This window comes from Arvicanthis niloticus, chromosome 12 (genome assembly GCF_011762505.2).
Source record: "Arvicanthis niloticus isolate mArvNil1 chromosome 12, mArvNil1.pat.X, whole genome shotgun sequence".
Taxonomy (NCBI): domain Eukaryota; kingdom Metazoa; phylum Chordata; class Mammalia; order Rodentia; family Muridae; genus Arvicanthis; species Arvicanthis niloticus.
Genome location: NC_047669.1, coordinates 3,548,809 through 3,568,374, shown reverse-complemented (window position 1 = coordinate 3,568,374; position 19,566 = coordinate 3,548,809). Strand labels below are relative to the sequence as shown.

At 45.4% G+C, this 19,566-nt stretch overlaps 1 protein-coding gene across 1 annotated transcript in view; it reads right to left on the bottom strand.

Moving 5' to 3' along the window:
• The window catches only part of Klhl22 (kelch like family member 22), a 38,878-nt gene continuing 19,312 nt past the window's right edge, over positions 1-19,566 (bottom strand). Inside the window, exons 4-7 of the mRNA XM_034515407.2 lie at positions 16,947-17,665; positions 9,518-9,710; positions 3,311-3,544; positions 1-949 (exon numbers count right to left, since the gene is read on the bottom strand). Coding sequence (XP_034371298.1) covers positions 584-949; positions 3,311-3,544; positions 9,518-9,710; positions 16,947-17,665 — 1,512 coding nt within the window. The 3' untranslated portion in view covers positions 1-583. The remainder of the gene's footprint in view (positions 950-3,310; positions 3,545-9,517; positions 9,711-16,946; positions 17,666-19,566) is intronic.

Below are 19,566 nucleotides of genomic sequence, written 5' to 3'. Positions count from 1 at the left end.
TTAGATGCAACACCTTTGCATAATGCTTTATTTCATTTTTCAACAATATTGGGTCAGAAACAGAGCAATGAGGGTATCTCTTCATCCCTAGGACCAGTTTCAGATACACTGTTATCTCTAACAGTTATCAGTAACTGTTATCTCTAACCTTGAGAGTTCCCCAGCTGCACACAGCTGGAGCTGCTCACCAGACAGACCATGGTTCACAGAAAGGGAGCCACAAACTTTGGCTATGGCTAGGAGTGCTCGCCCCAGGACCTCTTGCACAAAGGACCTTACTTAAGCCATCAGGGACCAGACTAAGAAGAGGCCAAATAGGTATCATTCGTTCAGAGTTTATAGAGGATGGGCCTATCATTCCCTCAGATGACAACAGCCTTTCCCCTAGCACTTTTCTTTGTAATGTACTTCACAGCCATAGAGTTTGCAAATGCTGGCAACTGGCTTGTTGTAGAAAGAGTGAAAAAGGGCAGCTGGTAAACCAGGATGGCTTGGGGAAGGGCCCCTCCCCTGAAGCCTAATCCAGGCCTATAGCCTTCATTGCCCATTATCCCTCCTGAACACCCACACACTGGGGAGAGCCCTAGTCCTCGCTAGAGTTGTCAAACTCTTCCCAGTCAGACACACTCATCACCTCAGACGCAAAGTCTGCATCTGCCTGGCTACGGTTAGGGGTCCCTCGGGGCTGCTCATGGAGCAGGGAACGGGGCAAGGTGAGCACACAGGCTGCCAGGCCGGAGATGGAGTTGTTCAGCTGGGGCCCCTCTTCCCAGCTGTCTTTCTCCACGTTGTAGATGTGCACGTAGCCTGTGCGGCTGCCTCGGTTGTGAGAGCGGCCACCCAGCACATATATCCTGTTATCCAGCACAGCAATGCCAGGCTCACCATGACCAGCTGGGAGTGGGCAGACCGATGACCACTGACGAGACGTACAACTGTAGCAAGCCACCTGCAAAGCCAAGACCAGGGTCAACCCAGGCAGCTCCTAGGACAGGTTGCCAGCCCATCCCAGATCACTTCTGCCCATGTTCAAGTCTATAGCAGGCCCACTGGAGGATTCTCACCTGAGGCCATGGACCCCACCTACCAAGGCTTCCTCCTTCACAGCACCCGTGCTCAAACTCATGAATGTGTTATGTTACATGGCACAACTGGCTTTACAGATGGGATTAAAGGTTGTAGGTGGCTATTTTGAGGTGTATTTTCTGGGAAGACCCACTCCATAGTTTTAGTTTGTCTTCAAATTCAGGATCTAGATACATAACACTTGCTGTAGACCAGGTTGGCTTTGAACTTGCAGAGACCTACTTGGCTCTGCTCTGAGCACAGGAATGAACAACCGTGGCCAGTCAGCAGACAGTTAGGGCCTAGGCACGTTTCACTTAAAGTTTTTCAGCTTTTCCCACTGATGGACCTTTTGATAGAAATCATGATTCCCAGTTTGGGCTTGGCCTTTTCATGAGTTAGTCAACACTGTATAATTCTTTTGTGACACTGGGCAGGGAAGGTAAGCAGAAGCCCTTGTCAGCTACTCCATCTTGAGAGTTCCTACAGCACTCCATGTTGTTAAGTGATGACAGCCCTTGGGTCAAGGGTGGCTAAATGCATTTGTATGTGTGTGGAGGTCAAAGGTCAACACCATATGATGGTTCCTCAGGAATCACGTTTTGTTTTTTGGTTTTATTTTTTTGTAGATAGAATCTCTCCCTGAGACCTGGGCTCAGCCTTTGGGTTAGGCCAGTCAGCAAACCCCAGGTACCAGCCTGTCTTCAAGTCCAAGTACTGGGGTTACAAGCAGGCAACACCGTGCTCAGTGTTTTATGTGCATTGTAGGGGAGTCAAACTCTGGCCCTCATGCTTATATAAAAGCATTTATGAACTTAGCCATGCCCATGGCCTGGGTAAATGGACATCTGAGCTGGGATTTTTTTAGCTTGTTATAAGACTATAGATAGACAATCCTATCATGAATGGAGAAACATCTTTAATTATGTAAGTACTCAAAATAAGAAAGGGAAAGGCAGACAGAAGGGATAGGAAGGAAGACTCCACCTGCCCTTGCTGCTTAAAGATGAAGTGGTTACCAGCAGGGAGGGCAGCCAAGGAAGGTTGTTCACAGCTATCCAGTAAACCAGAGTACGTCAGCCTGCTGACTTCTGACTGTGAGAATCAGGTTGAGTTATTTAGGCTTCTGGGGATCAGTGATAGAAACAATGAGAACATTAGACACCAGGTCACCTCTCACCATGGAAGAAGCGTTAACCCGGTGGTCGAGCCCCACTCTCAGAGCTTCCAGATCAACGGTGTGGGGTCTGGGCTGAAACTCGTGAACCTGAGAGAATCGAAAATCCCTGAGGAGCTCTTCAGAACCAGCATCACTCATAATGTAATGTTAAGTAAAGCTTATACCAGCCCAAAGGACTGCCCAGCTACTGCAGTAGGGGCAGGCAGGAGTTATAAAGCTGGTCCACTGGCACAAACCTGTATTTCCAGCTAAAGAGAGTGAAGAAGGATTGCTAGATTAGAGTTCTGACTAGGCTACAAAGCAAGTTCAAGGCCAGCCTGGGCAACTTAGTGAAGCCCTACTTCAAAATAAAAAGTAAGAAGAGATTTGTGGATTAGCTCTGTGGTAGCTCTCTAGCATATGTGAGAGCCTGGGTTTAACTAATTTCCCAATGTACGCACATATGGCATTTGCGCACGCGTGTGCGCGCACACACAGAGTCGGGGGGAGAGGTGGGGGAGAGAGGGGGAGAGAGAGAGAGACAAAGAGACAGAGGGAGAGAGGGGAGAGGAGAGAGAGGGAGAGAGAGAGAGAGAGAGAGAGGGAGAGAGAGAGAGAGAGAGAGAGAGAGAGACTGACCAAGTATGAAATTGGAGAATGGTGAGGACAAATGCTGGTTTTGTTTAATTTCATTTCACTGCATAGCCCAAACTTGTCTCAAACTTGCAATCCTCCAGCATCAGACTTTGAGTGCTGGAGTTACAGGAGTGGACTACCACACTTGCTTGGGATGCTCTTTAGTTATAAGTCACTGACAGACTGAGAACCAATAATACAAGTAGAGGGTATGAGTGCTTCTCATTCTTCTCTGTGCTACAGAGTGGGTTTGGGTATGTTGACTTTTTGATGCAAATATAGCAACTAAAGGCACAAGGGAAACTTTATGGAGGGCATATGTATGCATCATATGGAATGTGCAAAGAATATACTCAGTGGGGAAGCTATGCTTGTATGGAACCTGAAGATACAAGGGAACTTCCTGGACTTCTGCTCAATTTTAAAGTGGGCAGCCTAGGCCCCGCTCACCTGGTGCACATCCCTCCTGTAGCCAGCGTCATTGTTGCTGCCTCCAATCACAAACAGCTTGTCGAGGAGGGCAGCCATGCCATGCCAGGCACGTCGCACAGGCCCATCAGCCAGAGTATGCCACATGTTGCTTCCTGGGTCGTAGCAGTGTGTCTCTTTCAGGTAGTCCTCTCCTCTGCGACCACAGGTAATGTACATCTTCCCCTGCAGCGTGGTGCCTGCATGGGCATATACCTGTTTGAAACCACCAAGAGAGACAGGAAAGGTAAGGAATGGGCAAGAAGGCAGTGAGGAAGGTAGTCAGGCAGTCTCTCTCCACTGAGGCTGCCACTACCCCTCTACCTGCCTGATAACACAGCAGACAAGGCTTCACCATGCAGATGTGCCATCACATACTAGAGAATGCACGGGATTCTATATGAATATACTGTCCTACTTGTTGACCCCTAACCTCTTTCCAACAGGGTATGTTATCTACAGACCTAGAAATTAAATGTTATCTTTGTGTTTCTTTGACTCTAAAAGGAAACATCTGGATGGGGAACAAGAAAGTCAAGGCTCACTTTCCAAGTTGCCAGAGGACGCCAGCAACAAAGACCTGCCCTTGATGGCTTCAACTTTCTATCAGCTAAGCTGTCTGTCTGCAGATTGTTCCCGCACACAGGAAGTAGGCTGTAGGGAAGAAAAGGTTGAGACAAGGCATCAAATATGATTGGCTCTCCATATCCATGGGTTCATGTCTCTAGATTCAACCAAAACAAGGATAAGAAATACTCAAATCAATATACTGGATCTGTACTGACCATGTGCAGAGGTTCAGTCTTCTGTATAAAACAGTTTACATAACATGTATATTGTACCATGCATTATAATACAGGGTGATTGAACACAGAGCTTGCAAACGAAGATGAATGTCCTACCACTGAGGCCAGCATTCTTCTTACTACTGTTGTTGTTATTGTTTTTGGAGACAGAGTCTCCTGAATCCCAGGTTGGTCTAGAACCTGCTGTGTAGCCAAGGATGATCCTGCACCTCTCATCTCCCTGCCTCCACCCCGCAACAGGAGGCACATTACAGGTGTGTGTGTGTGTGTGTGTGTGTGTGTGTGTGTGTGTGTGTGTGTGTGACACCAGGGTTATTTGATGCTGAAGGCTGAACTTAGGGCTTCATGCATGTTAGCCAAGCACTCTACCAACTGACTTATATTCCCAGTTCCTCTCCACTCCCTCCTTTCTTTCATTTATTCTTCTCTCATATATCACATCCCAACCCTAATCCCTCCTTCCTTCCCAACTCCTACCCTACTTTTAGTGATTTCTGAGACAGTCTCACTGTGGAGTTCTGGCTATCTTGGAACTCACTCACAGACAGTGAGTCCCAGCTCTGCTGGGATTAACAGAGTGTAGCACCAAACTAGCAACCCCTACTTCTTTTTACTTTCATATTCCTTAGCCCAGGCTAGCCTTGAACTTCTTATCTTCCTGCCTCTGCCTCCCAAGTAGCTGGGATTACACTTGTGCCAGAGGAGGTGTGGACCTCTAGGTTTTACACAGATATTGTTAGATTTCACTATCCTTTGGGTAGGGCCTCCTAAAACTAACCTAGTTTGGATCACAAAGGACAACTATACAGAGAACACTTCCTCTTCACTGAAGGTGTGTATAAGAGACACTAGGCTGCAACGCTCAAGGATTTTCTGCCCTTACTTTGGCAGCTGTGTCCCTGTGGGCCACCATCTAACCATATGTGCATTCACTGACTCCCTAAGTCTTACTGATAAACACGCAAGGCCGAAATAAGGCTCTGATTGTGTGAGAGAAGGAAGCTCACACGGTGCTAGAGACTCCAGGGCTGGCTGCTAAAGGGGTTGGAGAGGCGCACACAGCAGCCGCAGAGCAGGCAGTCTGCATCTTCTCCATCATAGGGAGCAGTCTATAGAAGTTAATTTTCTTTTCCAATGAATAATTTTGCGATTAGTGGGGTCCCTGCTTCCTTTCAGAAGTTTCTCTAAATAGTGAGGGTTTACATAACTGTACTACATCATCCTAAACAGGATGAAATGGATGTCACCCCACAACACTCTTGTCAGCACTAGCACCCTCCAGGTGCTCTATGAGAGTTGAGCCAAGAGAAAAAAAAACAAAAGATCCTCATGCATATATGCTGACAGTAAGATCCATTATGAGGACTCACTAAAACCAGAAACTCCCGAGAAAGTCACTCCTAAAAGGATATCTCTCCACCCACACACAGTCACAAATCCTGCCCTGAGTCCCTGAAGCCCAAGGAGCTTATTCTCCAACAACTCATGTGTATCTTGTTTTTATCATTGTGCGTGTGCGTGTGTGTGTGTGTGTGTGTGTGTGTGTGTGTGTGTGTGCGTGAAGTCAATTCTCCCTTGCTCTGTGGGATAAAACTTAGGTTGCCAGCATCTTTATCCTCTGAGCAAACACACCAGCCCTGGACTTCTGTCTTCAGAAACTTTCCTTGTCCACTTTGGATACCTGCCTATGATCCACCACAGCACAACTCAGTGACATCGGGGTGGGGAGTGGGGGGCTGGGAGGAGGCAGGGGATATCCTTGCTGTTTCTGAATAAACAAACACTTGGCTTAGAGAATTCATCTCTCTGTTGTTTGGTTTAAGTGGACAATAATCACAACCACTTCTCTCCTGGCTCAAACTCCTATATGGCCACCAATCTTTTCTGTTTCTACAACACTGTCTTTTAAAAAAACACTATACATGAGCCAGGTGGTGCTGGTGCACACCTTCAATCCCAGCACTTGGGAAGCAGATGCAGGTGGCTCTCTGTGAGTTCCAGGCCATCCTGGTCTTCAAAGTGAGTTCTAGGCTAGCCAGGGCTACATAGAGAAATCCTGTCTCAAAAAACAAAAACAAAAACAAATAAAAGAAAACATCATACAGATAAAATAGAATAAAATTCAAAAAGGAGAACTGTTTTGAAATAGGGTCTTTCTATCCTGGGACTTTTTATGTAGACTACACTGGCCTTAAACTCAAAGAGATTCTGCCTCTGCCTCTCAAGTGCTAGGATTAAAAGCATGCGCTATCTCATCTGGTCTGAAAATAAAACCTTTACACCTGGCTTTCTGTCCCTGTCCAGGTTCTCCAATGTCCCCAGTTAGTTCTTTTTCCTTGCTGTGACTCTACCACAGTTTATTTAGCCATTCACCTGTTAGAGGACATCTCATTTATTCAGTTTCTGGCTATTTATCTTAAAAAGTGGCTATTAGTATTTGTGGCAAAGTCTTCATTTCTCCAGGATAAATCCCCAGCATGGCAAGCACTGAGTTGCACAGCAGCTGGAAGATGCTATGCTCTTCCGTGCATTTCCTGTGGTAAACAATGCTATTTCCTGTGGTAAACAATGCTATTTCCTGTGGTAAACAATGCTATTTCCTGTGGTATACAATGCTATTTCCTGTGGTAAACAAGGCTATTTCCTGTGGTATACAAGGCTATTTCCTGTGGTATACAAGGCTATTTCCTGTGGTAAACAATGCTATTTCCTGTGGTATACAATGCTATTTCCTGTGGTAAACAATGCTATTTCCTGTGGTATACAATGCTATTTCCTGTGGTATACAATGCTATTTCCTGTGGTAAACAATGCTATTTCCTGTGGTAAACAATGCTATTTCCTGTGGTATACAATGCTATTTCCTGTGGTATACAATGCTATTTCCTGTGGTATACAATGCTATTTCCTGTGGTATACAATGCTATTTCCTTTTGTGCTCTTCTGTCTTCTCAGAGAAACCTCTTTACCCTTTTGTTCCCTCCCAGTTCCTTCTTTCTTGTTTCCAACCCCCTCAGTCTCTCTTCAGAGCAGCTTCACGCGGGTGATTAAAGGTGCACACCCCAACACTTGTCTTGCCTTCTTCAATACTATGGCTCAGACATCTGATTTGCATCTATGTTCTGCTACTCAGTAACTTCTTTCATAAATTCTTTTTGTAAACAATTGGGGGTGGAGCTTTGAGCTGGCTCTATTCCTAAAAGCACATGCTGCCCACCCGAGGACCCTGGTTTGATCCCTAGGATCCACATGGCAGAATGAGCGAACTAATTCCTGAAGTTGCCCTCTGGGACACTGACAGGCACCTCTGACACAGAAACAATAAATAAGTGCACTTTTAACAAAGAGATCTTTTGCCAGCAAGAGTTTTTGATTTTGAAAAGATCCAATTTATTGGTTTTTTTCTTTTTCATGTCTGAAGTGTTTGACATCAAGTCTAAAAAACTCACCTAGTTTGTATCCTGACCATTTTCTTCTGTTCTCATTTTGTTTTGTCCTTTGGTTAAGGCAGAGACTTGCTTTGTAGTTCTAGAAGTCAAGTTTGTCCCTCTCACAGCAGTCTACATGGGTAGACCAGATGGACCTAAAAATCTGCTGTGACTCTCCTGCATTCTCCTAGTGCTGAGATTACAGGCAAGTGTCACCACATCAGGCTCCTGTTTAGCTTCATTTGTCTAAAAGGTATAGTTTTACATTTCAGTCTATAAACCACTTTGAGTGACCTCCATTTCCCTCTACTTCCATAGTCCTGGCCCAGCCCTACACCAACACAGGTCTCAGCACAGCCTCCTTATGAATATTTTCTTTCAGGCCTTGCTCTGACCCTCACTCAGATACACAGTCCTCAGATAATGCATCTCCACTCAATCCTTCAGAGTCCCGATTTCTCCAGAATGTTTCAGCTTTCATTTCCTTCATCTACTTATTGGAATTGTAATTAGTGTTTTCTTGGGTGGTTAATAAGTCACTGAAGCCCACCTAGTGGAGGACAATTTGCCATTTGTCACCACTGCATGGTAACATGGTAATCACTAATCTCCATGAATGGTACACAGTGATTTGTTAATAGGGGAGGAGATGGCCACATGCATGGAGGAAGGAAGGAAGGAAGGAAGGAAGGAAGGAAGGAAGGAAGGAAGGAAGGAAACTACTAGCTGCCAAAGTAAGTTGAGTGAGGTTCAGGACTGCTCCTCTGTGGCCAAGATGAAGAACTGCAGCTTTGTCCACAGCTTCAGACAGAGAACCTTTCTCAAACTCCATCTCAAGAGGTCTCAGATATTTTCCATGCAAAATCTGTTCCTTTTTCCAGAACTAGGGCAGAGCTTCCTTCCTGCAAAGAAGCTAACGAGCAAGGCTTTGACATGGCTAGGGGCCTGTAGAAAGGATGACAAGAATCAGATCTGCTGTCTGTGACTTGTGCAGACAGATCCTGATCCTAATCCACTGAGGTCAGTCTTAATCCCCAAGGATTTGAGGAAGAGTGAGAGACAAAAAAAAAAAAAAGAAAAAAAAAAAAAAGAAAGAAGGAAGGAAGAAGAAGATGAAGAAAAAGAAAAGAAAAGAAAAAAAAGAAAAAAGGCAGGTAGTAGAGAAAGTCCCACTCCAGAGTTCCTGCCCAGCCCTGACAAGGGCAGAGCTTGTATGTATGCCCACTATACCATCCTGATTCTGGAGGGCCTGGGGATCCCTAAGGTGTCAGCCTGGAGCAGCCCCACACACCTTTCCTCATAGGCTGAGGCTTCAGAGTTTTTGCTATGAGCTCCCACATGGCGAGTGGTTTGGGGCTAGGCCAAAGTGCCTCAGAACTACAAAAAGAATAAGCATTCCCACAGCATCACCTTTGCATAATGTACATAATTTTAAACATCTCTGAACTGAGCTAAGCCAAGGTACTAAGCTATATGTACATAATTATTATTGTCTTTAATAAAAATAGACCTTCCAAAGTATGTTGTGGCTCTGGAAGGTCCTCTGACTGTTTTCCTGTAGGAGAGGAGTCTGTGTAAACACCTGTGAATCAGGCCACCCTTCAGTCTCTCAGAGTCCCTCTATTTTGACATATTTGGAACTCTTTCAGCTTGTGTCAGCAAGAATAGGTAAGAGAAAAAAATTCCATCTATACAGAAGTATAGAGACAAGGTGAATAGCAGTCTCAACACAGGGAACTCCCAAGGGGTATCGGTCTGAAGAATGAGACTGAATGTTTAATGCAAGGCCTCCTGACAGGCCCACCAACACGCTCTATACAGAATCCTAGGATAGACAAGGCCTCCGCTTACCAGGCCTGATTTCCCTGATGTGGGACCAGGACCTTGACACCTGGGCCTCTGAGCATGGTCCATGGAAGGAAACTGCGAAGGCTCCTGTGGTAGGGCTTCCTTACCTCCTTCTTGAGTGGGGCAACATAGTCCCAGGAGTTGGTGGCAGGGTCATAGCGCTCCACAGCACTCAGGTCATTGTGGTAGTCACGGCCTGCCACAGCGTAGATGTACTTGCCCACTACACACACACACAGGTCTGCATGTTCCTGCTGCAAGGACTGGATCTGGAACCAGCGATTGTGCCTTGGGTCATACCTTTGGAGGACATAAGGACAGTATGTCACTGACTAGGAGAGCTACTTCTCTTTCAGGCCTACGCTTCCTACTCCCCCAGTTCTTTGCTGCAGCCTGGCTTGAACATCCACCATCCTGGGTGTTAGAATTTGCTGACCCAGAGCCATTACTGCAGACTCATGGAACACAGCATACTCACAAGGTGGCTTCAAAATGTAGCCAGGGTCTCCCTTTCAGGTACAGCCTCTCTAGGGTTTGTATTTACCCAAATATCCACCACAAGCTGCCCACAGGTGTTTCTATGGCCACCTTCCTCTCACCTGTGTACAAGAAGGCCAAAATTACAGCATCTCACCCAGATAGGTACACCAGCCTCCCCCAACACTGTATCATGTGAGGTCAACAAAGGTCATCTTGTGTACCATCACACCCTTGTTCTTACTGATAGTAATAGGTTCCCCTAAGCCCTCTCATACATCTGAAATAACTACACTGTTCCCTGATTGATAGCTTTCCTGACTTATCCAGCTAGGGAAGTTGTCTCCACTCCCATCCTCTCAGGGTATCCTTGCCAAAGTGGATATGTCAACTCTCACCCTGAACTCTGGTCACCAGAAGTCAGGATTCTGAGCTTCCAGGGACCCCACTAAAGGAAAAAGATGAGGCTGACTACATGAAGCTAGAGGACTCTGTGCAGGACCAGGAAGGCGGCTAGGCTGAGGCTAAGCTGCGGGCAATCACAATGATGAAGTCCCAGACAAGAGGGTCATGGGAAAGAGAGGGTCATGGGAAAGATGAGGCAGGAAAGGAGAAATAGTCACCTTGTTATCCCCTTGCTGAGAGTGGAACTTTCAAGCAATGTTATACTTTTTTGATATCAGGCCACATTATATCATGCACAGAGAAAATACAGTGTCCCCAAGACACAGCTTTGTTTCCCTGACAACTGGTTAAAAAAAGAAAAAAAAAAAATCTAACCCTCAAGTAACAATAATCTAACCTTGCACAGAGCCAGTCCTGCCCAACCTCATTCAGCCCAGGATGTCCCTCCCTCCCTTTCCCATGTCTCGTATCCACTGAACAATCCCCACCCAGTCGCTCTCAGCTACCCAGCATACCAACCGTCACCTATTGGCCTCTACTGTATTTTAGATCTACATGGCTGTTCACTCAACTATCCTCAATAAAGTCCAGCATTTCCCATGTCCTTCTGTTCCCAGCAAAACCCACGCACTCTTATACTCTGACGCCCAAATATCTGAGCCCACACGTGACTCCCTCTACAACCTAAGACCACCCTCATTCCTGTTTCCTTTGCCACTCTAGGGACTGAGAAAATGGCCACTGGATGCTAGGCAAGTGTTCTACTAACAAGTTACATTCCCAGCCCTCCTTTTACCTTAAAATTTTAAAAAAATATTTGTTTATATATTTTATGTATATGAATGTTCTATTTGCATATAAGTCTGTATGCCAGAGAAAAGCATGAGACAGAAGAGGGCATCAGGTCCCATTATAAAAGGTTGTGAGACAACATATAAGTGCTGGGAACCAAACCCAGGACCTTTGGAAGAGCAGTAAGTAAGTTCTCTTAACAGCTGAGTCATCTCTCTAGTCCTACCATTCCAAAATTTTGAACCAGGGTCTTATGAAATTACCCTGGCAGGTTGAGAAACTTGACACCTGGTTAAATGGGGACAACTGCTGCCTTTCCTGCTCACTGACCTTGTTATGTATGTACACTCCCCTCCTCTCTGGTTCAGCCAAGTCAGAAGCTATTTTCCCTACAACAGTGAAATAAGACTTTCCACCCGATTCCTTCTGGTCTTCAACCTTGGTTTCTTAGGCTGAAATTCTTTGGACTTTGTGGCTTCAGGCTTAAGGAAACACACACACAAATATTCCCTGAAGCTATAGATTTATAGATTTTATTCTCTTATCTGTATCTGACCTGTTCTTCCCCTCCCCTCACAAGGTCTTCTTACATAACTAAGGCTGGCCGTAAACTTGCTACGTAGACCACAGGCCTCTAAGCACAAGGACCACAGGTATCCATGACCATGTTTAGCTGACCAAGCTCCTCTTTACTGGAATCATTTTCTAGTTTGTTTTTGTTTGTATTAGTGTGTGTGTGTGTTCATGGCGGGAGAGGGAGGGACAACACATATACCATGGCATGTACGTAAGGTCAGAGACAACTTTGTCAAGTCTATTCTAAACCTGTGTATGGGTACCAGGGATTGAATACAAATCGCCAACATTGCGAGGCAAGTACTTTTACCTACTGAGCCATATCACTGGCCTCTTACAGTTTTCTTTGTTTTTATACAGGGTCTTATAAAACCCTCCTTGTCTCCTCCTCCCAAATATTGGGATTACAGGTGTGTACCATGCAGGTCTGGTAAAATGGTTCAGTGAATAAGGGTGCTTTCTACTAAACCTGATGATTTGAATTCTATCTCTGGCAATATCATGGTGGAAGGAAAGAACAAATTCCTTAAAAGTTGTTCTCTGATCTCATGTGCAATGGCATATGCACACACTAATGTTTTAAAAACTGTTTTGTGTGTGCTGATATGTTCCTGTATGTGCCTGTAGAGGACAAAGGTCAGTATTGAGTGTCTTCTACCATGTTCTACCTTATATTTTGAAATGGAGTCTCTCACCAAACCTGGAGCTCAGTTTTGGCTTCACTGGCTGGGCAGCAGGCCCTCAGGCCCTTCCTGTTTCTACCCCTGCCACAGACTGGAGTACAGATGAGCACCACCACATCTGACTTTTATGTGGGCAATAGGGATTGAATGATCCTCATGGTGGGAAAGCAAGCTCTTTACAGACTAAGCCATCTCTCCAGCCCAAAATTCAGTATTACATGTAATTCGTCTAACACTGCTATGGACTGAATGTCCATGTTCCAAAAACCACCCCTGTGAAATCCCTGACACCACCTTGACAATACTCTGGGATTTACTCAGGTCCTGAGGATGGAGCTCAAGACAAGATTAGAATCTAATAAGAAGAGATGAAAGCCAGACAGTGGTGGCACATACCTTTAATCCCAGCACTTAGGATGCAGAGGCAGGCAGATCTCTGAGTTTAAGACCAGCCTGGTATTCAGAGTGAATTCCAGGTCAGCCAGGGCCTCCCAGAGAAACTGTCTTGAAAACCACTAAAAAGAAGAGGAAGAGGAAGAGAAGGAAGAGGAGGAAGAGGAGGAGAAGGAAGAGGAGGAGAAGGAGAAGGAGGAGGAGACAATGAGACAGTTTCTCTACTACATGAAGACACAGCAAGAAAGGGTCCTCACCAGACTCAATCAGCTGACATTCCCGAACCAAGATTATGAGAAACAGGTGTTTAGTATTAAGCCACTTACTCTGTAGTATTTTTTATAACAGCCAAAGTTTTCTGAGATAATAATTTTAATTCACATATTTGAATTGCCAAACTATTATAAATTGAGAGATAAAATCTATGTTCAAACATGTTCTAGGTCTTTGTCAAATTTAGCAAGTTTTTTTCCTTCTGTATTACATTACTGTTAGTGGTGTGATGGGGTATATACTGAAGAGCCAGGGGTTAAACCTAGAGCTCTGTGCATGCTATCAGAGTTCTAGTACTGAGCTTTGTCATCCCCAGCCCACCACTCTCCTTTTGTTTGAAATAAGGTCTCGCTGTGTAGCCCTGACTGGCCTGGAACTCACAGAGATCTGCCTGTCTCCCAGGACTATGATTATGTGGTAAGAACCACAAAATCTGGCTCCCAGCCTTCTTTCCACTGTTTTGTGACAGTGTCTAACTAAGTTGCCCAGGCTGGATCTTAACTCATTCAGTAGCCCAGGCTGGATCTTAACTCATTCAGTAGCCCAGGCAGATCTTAACTCATTCAGTAGCCCAGGCTGGATCTTAACTCATTCAGTAGCCCAGGCTGGATCTTAACTCATTCAGTAGCCCAGGCAGATCTTAACTCATTCAGTAGCCCAGGCTGGATCTTAACTCATTCAGTAGCCCAGGCTGGATCTTAACTCATTCAGTAGCCCAGGCAGATCTTCAACTGGTAATCTTCCTGCCTCAGCCTCTTAAACAAGAATGTTTTAAAGTCTATTAGAATTTTAAAGGCACATGGAAATACTTAAGCGAAAAACCCAAAATACTACTTTAATTTATCCAGCTACAGCTATGAAAAATGTACAAAAAATGACATGGGTAACTCCTATGGTTTGGATAAATGCCCTCCAAAGGTCTGTGTATAAAGGCCTTGCGTTGCCTAGTTTTATGTCAACACAAGGTAGAGTCATCAGAGAGGAAGCCTCAACTAAAAAAAATGTTTTCATAATAGCCAAGCCCAAAGGCATTTTCTTAATTAGTTACTGATGTGAGAGGACCCAGCTCATTGTGCATAGGGTTGCCCCTGGATTGGTTGTCCTGGCTTCTGTAAGTCAGGCTAAGAAAACCATAGAAGGCAAGCTAGTAAACAGCACCCCTCCATGGCCTCTAAATCACTTCCTGCCTCCAGGTTCCTGCCCTGTTTGAATTCCTGCGCTCACTGCTTTTGATGATCAACTGTTAATATGGAACTATGAGTGAAATAAGCTCTGCTTTCCCAACGTCCTTTGTATATGGTGTTCATCACAGTAACAGTGACCCTAAGATAGGCATGATCCTCGGGTGACTGTTTGGGGAGGTATTGTAGACCTGCTTGGATCACTGATAAACACAGTCAAGGGACAGTGAAACCTATTATACTTGCACAGCCTCCTACTGTAGCATTAGGGAAGTAGAGGCAGAGCATCACTCCAAGTTCAAAGCCAACCTGGTCTATGTAGAGTTCTGTGCCAGCCAGGACTGCAGACAACCAACACCCTACCACCCTACCACCCTACCACCCACCACCCACCCTTTGGAATTTTGAGACAGGGTTTCTTGGTGTACGCCTGGCTGTCCTGGAACTCACTCTGCAGACCAGGATGGCCTCAAATTCAGAGATCTGCTTGCCTCTGCCTCCTGAGTACTGGGATTAAAGGAGTACACCAGTATCACCACTCCACTTTTTCTCGTTTTTTTTTTTTTTTTCTTTCTTTCTTTTGTAAGACCCTGCTTTTAAACAACACTGTGTAGCTCTGAATCCCTGCTCTCCTCCTGTGTCCTGGACCACAGTGTGGCGACAGGCTCAGTGCTCCCTCCCCTACCATCTATCCTCACACAGGACAAGCCAGTGGGCATACCCCGTATATTGCATGAGCGTGGACTTTAAACTTCTCAAAAGTATGCAGTAAATAAACGTTTTCTCTTTATCAACTAGTTGCTTTAGGTATTTCACAGTAGTGATACAAAGCTAATACACTTGTATCTATGAATTCAAGGAAGGAAAATAAAAGGACCAGTGGAAACAAAGATAAAATCAATTTGCTTCACAAGACAATGTCTTACAGTTTCAACATCAGAGTTTTAGGACATACCTGTTATGTCCTCAGATTGCAAAACTTTATCTACTGTAAAATATTGTTTTCTTATAGTCTAAGAGCTTATAGATTTTAAATCTGGTAAAATATGAATAGAAAAAAGAAACAAGCTCAGAAAAATCTACTTTAGAGATTCAGCCACTGTGATTTCCCAGCAATTGGGAGATGAAGGCAGAATGGATATGGATTTAAGGTCATCCTCACTACTCAGCCAGTGCGAGTTTGACCAAAAAAAAAAAGACAAAAATACCCAAGTGCTGGGGTGGACTCCAGGGCCTTATTCAGGCACGGGAAGCATTCAACACTGAGCTGCACACTCCACTTTGCAAAGTTTGAGATGACTGGGAAGTAAATAAAGCTTTCATTCAGCAGAGATGACAGACACCCTAGTCAGCTGGCAGGGAGGACCTGGCCCTACTGGCCACAGCAACCTTGTAAATTCCTGTTCCTTTGATCCCACCTGCTGTGATCCAAGTTCAGCTCCCAGCTGTCAGTGCTCTGGAGAGATCTGCTTTGCAGCTCTGAGTATCTAAGGCAGGGCAGTTTGGCCTTAACCCCACAGCTAGAAGCAAGAAAGAAGCAAGAAAGAAGCTTGCAGGCTTGACCTGAGGGAAGCCAAATTCAGCCATGCTCACTGAAGACAGTATTCAGTCAGGAAGTGAGTCATTTCCTTCTTTCTAAACTCTGCCATTCCAACCATCTAATCATTACGTATTATAGGTAGGTTTAAGTCTCATCAGTTTACCAAAGGTGACTGCTTCCTAAGGCCAGGAGGACAGAAATGACCAAGAAATGTCGGTTTTCCTCTTGGTCAGTATCACCGTGCATGCTTGATTCATGTGGCAGGGCCAGAGCAGAATCTAGCCTCACCCTTATAGCCAAAACCAGAGCTTGTGTATCAGAGAACTACATCAGCACCAGCCTAGAGCTGCTCTCTAAAACATCATCTTAGCTTGTGGTGGGCACCAGGGATGGCAGGGGTTCCCACATACACCACAGTATAATGAAGAGGCCCCTTAAAATCCATTGGTAGCTGTAGACTTAAACTAATGTCTGTTGTTGGGTCCAAAGAAATGGATCTCTGGGATCACAGCTAGAAGCAACCTGCAGATCAAAGCAGTCCATGAAAACCCCTCAAGAAAAACTGCCTTCTCACAGAGTATCTATTGAGTCCATACTCATCTGACTACAGGCCCAAGGGGGAACTTAGTGAGGGTTCAATGGTGCTTACTGGTCCTTCCCACTCCTCTGTACTCAGATGTGGGCTCCAGCAGGCAGCATCTGGAAGACATCCTGGCTGGCAATTTGGAGAAAAAGAGCAGAGAAAACCAGCATGGAAATTGAAAAAAAAAAAAAAAAAAAAAAAAAAAGATACTGAAGAGGCAGACTGAAGATGGCAGGAACAGCTGCCCCAGCCCCTTACTGAGTAATAATGCATGCTCCCTGAGCACAGGCAGCCAGAGTGACCTTCTGTAGACAGCAAGGATAGGTGACTGTGTTTCAGGGTGACTGAGTTTCTGGATAGCAGGGTCAGAGGGCAAGAAAGCAATTCTGATGCCCTTTTCCTTATTTCACTGTGGTCCACTTTGTCTGGATTCATCTGGACTTCATTACATGACACAGGAATACCCAAGAAAAGCTGTAACACTCATATAAAAGGCAGATGCAGGAACCAGGTCTGTCTGTAGTGATGTGCGCCCTTGATAACGTGTCCCCTGAACAGCCCGCATAACCCACAACTCCTGCACCACGGAGCTGTCTAACGGTAAAGGCCATGATGATAAGTGCCCTTTCGTACCTCCAGCATCGGGACTCAGCTCGGAATCCTTGGACATTATTGTCCCCTCCAATTAAGTACACGAAGTTGTTGAGCACTGCAATGCCCTGGTTGGACATTCGGGGCGCCAGAGAGGCAGTGAAGTGTTTCCACTCTCCCAGTAGGGGATTCAGGTACTTGGCCTGGTCACTGAGAATTGTAGACGGTGTGGAGTGAATGCCCCCAAAGCCCACAACACACTGGAAGTCCGAGCGAAGCTCTGTCTGTGGGCTCTGAAGGCTGGGCTGCAGGCTCTCATTCCGGTGGTACATAAGGGCACTGGCCACTGTGTCCCTCAGTGGGCTAGGACCAAGTTTGTCATGCAGCCGCTGGAGGACCTCAGCTTCCATCAGGGGAAAACGCACAGTCTCTAGGAGCTTGGGGGGCTCATGCAGTGAAATCTGGTCAGCCTGCACCTGCTCCAGAGAATAATGGTAGAGCAGGGCCCCTTCGTACACTTCAGTCTCACAGGAAACCTCCAGGCGATTGCTGCTGAGGAGAGAGTAGACCTTCTCCAAGGGAAGCTGGCGGTACTTGTCAGTTCTTGAGAAGGCCACAAAGTTTTTGAGGATGTAGGTATCTAGCTGTTGGGTCAGACGGTTCAAGTCAAAGAGCTCTGCCAGCCGGTAGACATCAAGGATGTTCTCCTCATCTACCCATGACATGAGGAAGTCACAGCAGAAGTGGATAATTTCTGGTATCTGTAAAAAGAAGGATACCCACTCAAGCCTGACTGGAGGACTGCATCTGGGTATGAAAGACAGGATGACAGCACATGTATGATAAGGCATACAGAGCTGGCTGTCCCTGTAGCTGGCCTTCTGGGACTGGGGAAAGCAAAGTGGAATCTTTCCTCAACCGTCCCCAACCTTTTCTGATAGAAAATTGGAACTTCCTGCAGGCTTAGTTTGAAACCTGCCATGGTAACACAGGGCATGTTCTTAACCCTTTAGAGCCTCAATCCCCATTTATAAACAAGGGTAAGGCAGCAAGGAACAGCCTGAGGACCAGCACAAACATCACTCAGCACACGGGATTTCTGGTACATATGATCTGCTTTTAGATCACAAGTCTGAGTGCAAAGGAAGCAGGACATGTCACAGACTGGAAGGGGCCTGTGGCCACTCCGTGCCACTGGCACTCTCTAGAAGAGCCAAGGTGCTGAGACCAATAGTATACCTGGCTCTTTTCTTCTGTCAGAATTCTCTGAACAATCACATTAGCTGGAACTGCAGAGCAGGGCCCGCCATTGCCACTTAATACTACACACAGAACTATCAGCAAGGAGTCTCCAGACATTCACCAGCACCAATGCCAAGACCCAGATTCCGAATTCTTGAAAACCTGTAAAACCATCCTGGGGCCTCTGCCTGAGCTGAGAAACCCACTCTACTCCAGTGGGTACAAGATTCCCAGGTGGCAGCATTACCTGTCCCTAGCTGCATAGCACTGGAGGGAGGGAAGGCAGACCACAGACTGAGGAAGGAGGAAGCTGAGAATCAGGCAACAGAGCTCTGAAGGCTATTCAAAGATAGCCCGGGCTTGACAGGCAAAGCAGGACAAAACAAAGACAAAAGGAAAGCTTCCTGCATAGCAAACTAGGTACAGGTTTTTAAAAAGCCCTTTATTTATTTATTTATTTATTTATTTATTTATTATTTGTATGAGTACACTGCAGCAGTCTTTAGACACACACTAGAAGAGTGCATTGGTTCCCATTACAGATGGTTGCAAGCCACCATGTGGTTGCTGGGAATTAAACTCAGGACCTCTGGCAGAGCAGTCAGTGCTCTTAACCACTGAGCCATCTCTGCAGCCCCAAGTCTTTTTTTAAATAAGACCTTACTAAGTAGCCCAGGCTGGCCTCAAATTCACAGTAGTATGTCTCAGCCTACCAAGTGCTGAGATTAAACACCAATACCACTACATCTAATATATTTTTTGGGAAAACAAGATTTTGGAGTCTCACCAAAAATAAAAATACAGGTGGTGGCTCTCTTTACAGGTGCTACTTCAGAGGGTAAAACTGCCTATAGACTATATATCTACATTTTTGTTTGAAATAAAGTCTGGCTATGTAGATTTCAAGCTGTTCTCAAACTCACTGTATACATCAGCCTAGCCTCAGACTAATTATGTAGATGATTTTTCCAGCCTCCAATCCTGGAGTGCCTGGATTACAAGTGTGCCTTACCACACCAGGTTTTTGTTGTTGTTTTTGAATTTTTGAGATAGGGTCTTACTATGTAGTCCTGTCTGTCCTAGAACTTACTCTGCAGACTGGGCTGACCTTGAACTCATAGATCCCTCCTGTCTCTGCCTCCCAAGTGCTAGGATTAAAAGTGTATTCCTCCATACCCAGCTTTACCACATCCGTTTATATAGGACTGTATAACAACTATTTGTGTAACACTTAATTGATATGGTATTAGAGCAATTTAAGATGATCTAAAGTATTCAAGAAGCATGTAGGTAAGCCACACACCAAATGATACCCTACTTTATAGAAGGCCTATCGACATATGGACTCTGGTATCCACAGAGAACCCTGGGACCAGTTCTCTGAGGGAACCAACTTATGCTCACTTGCCAGATAATACAG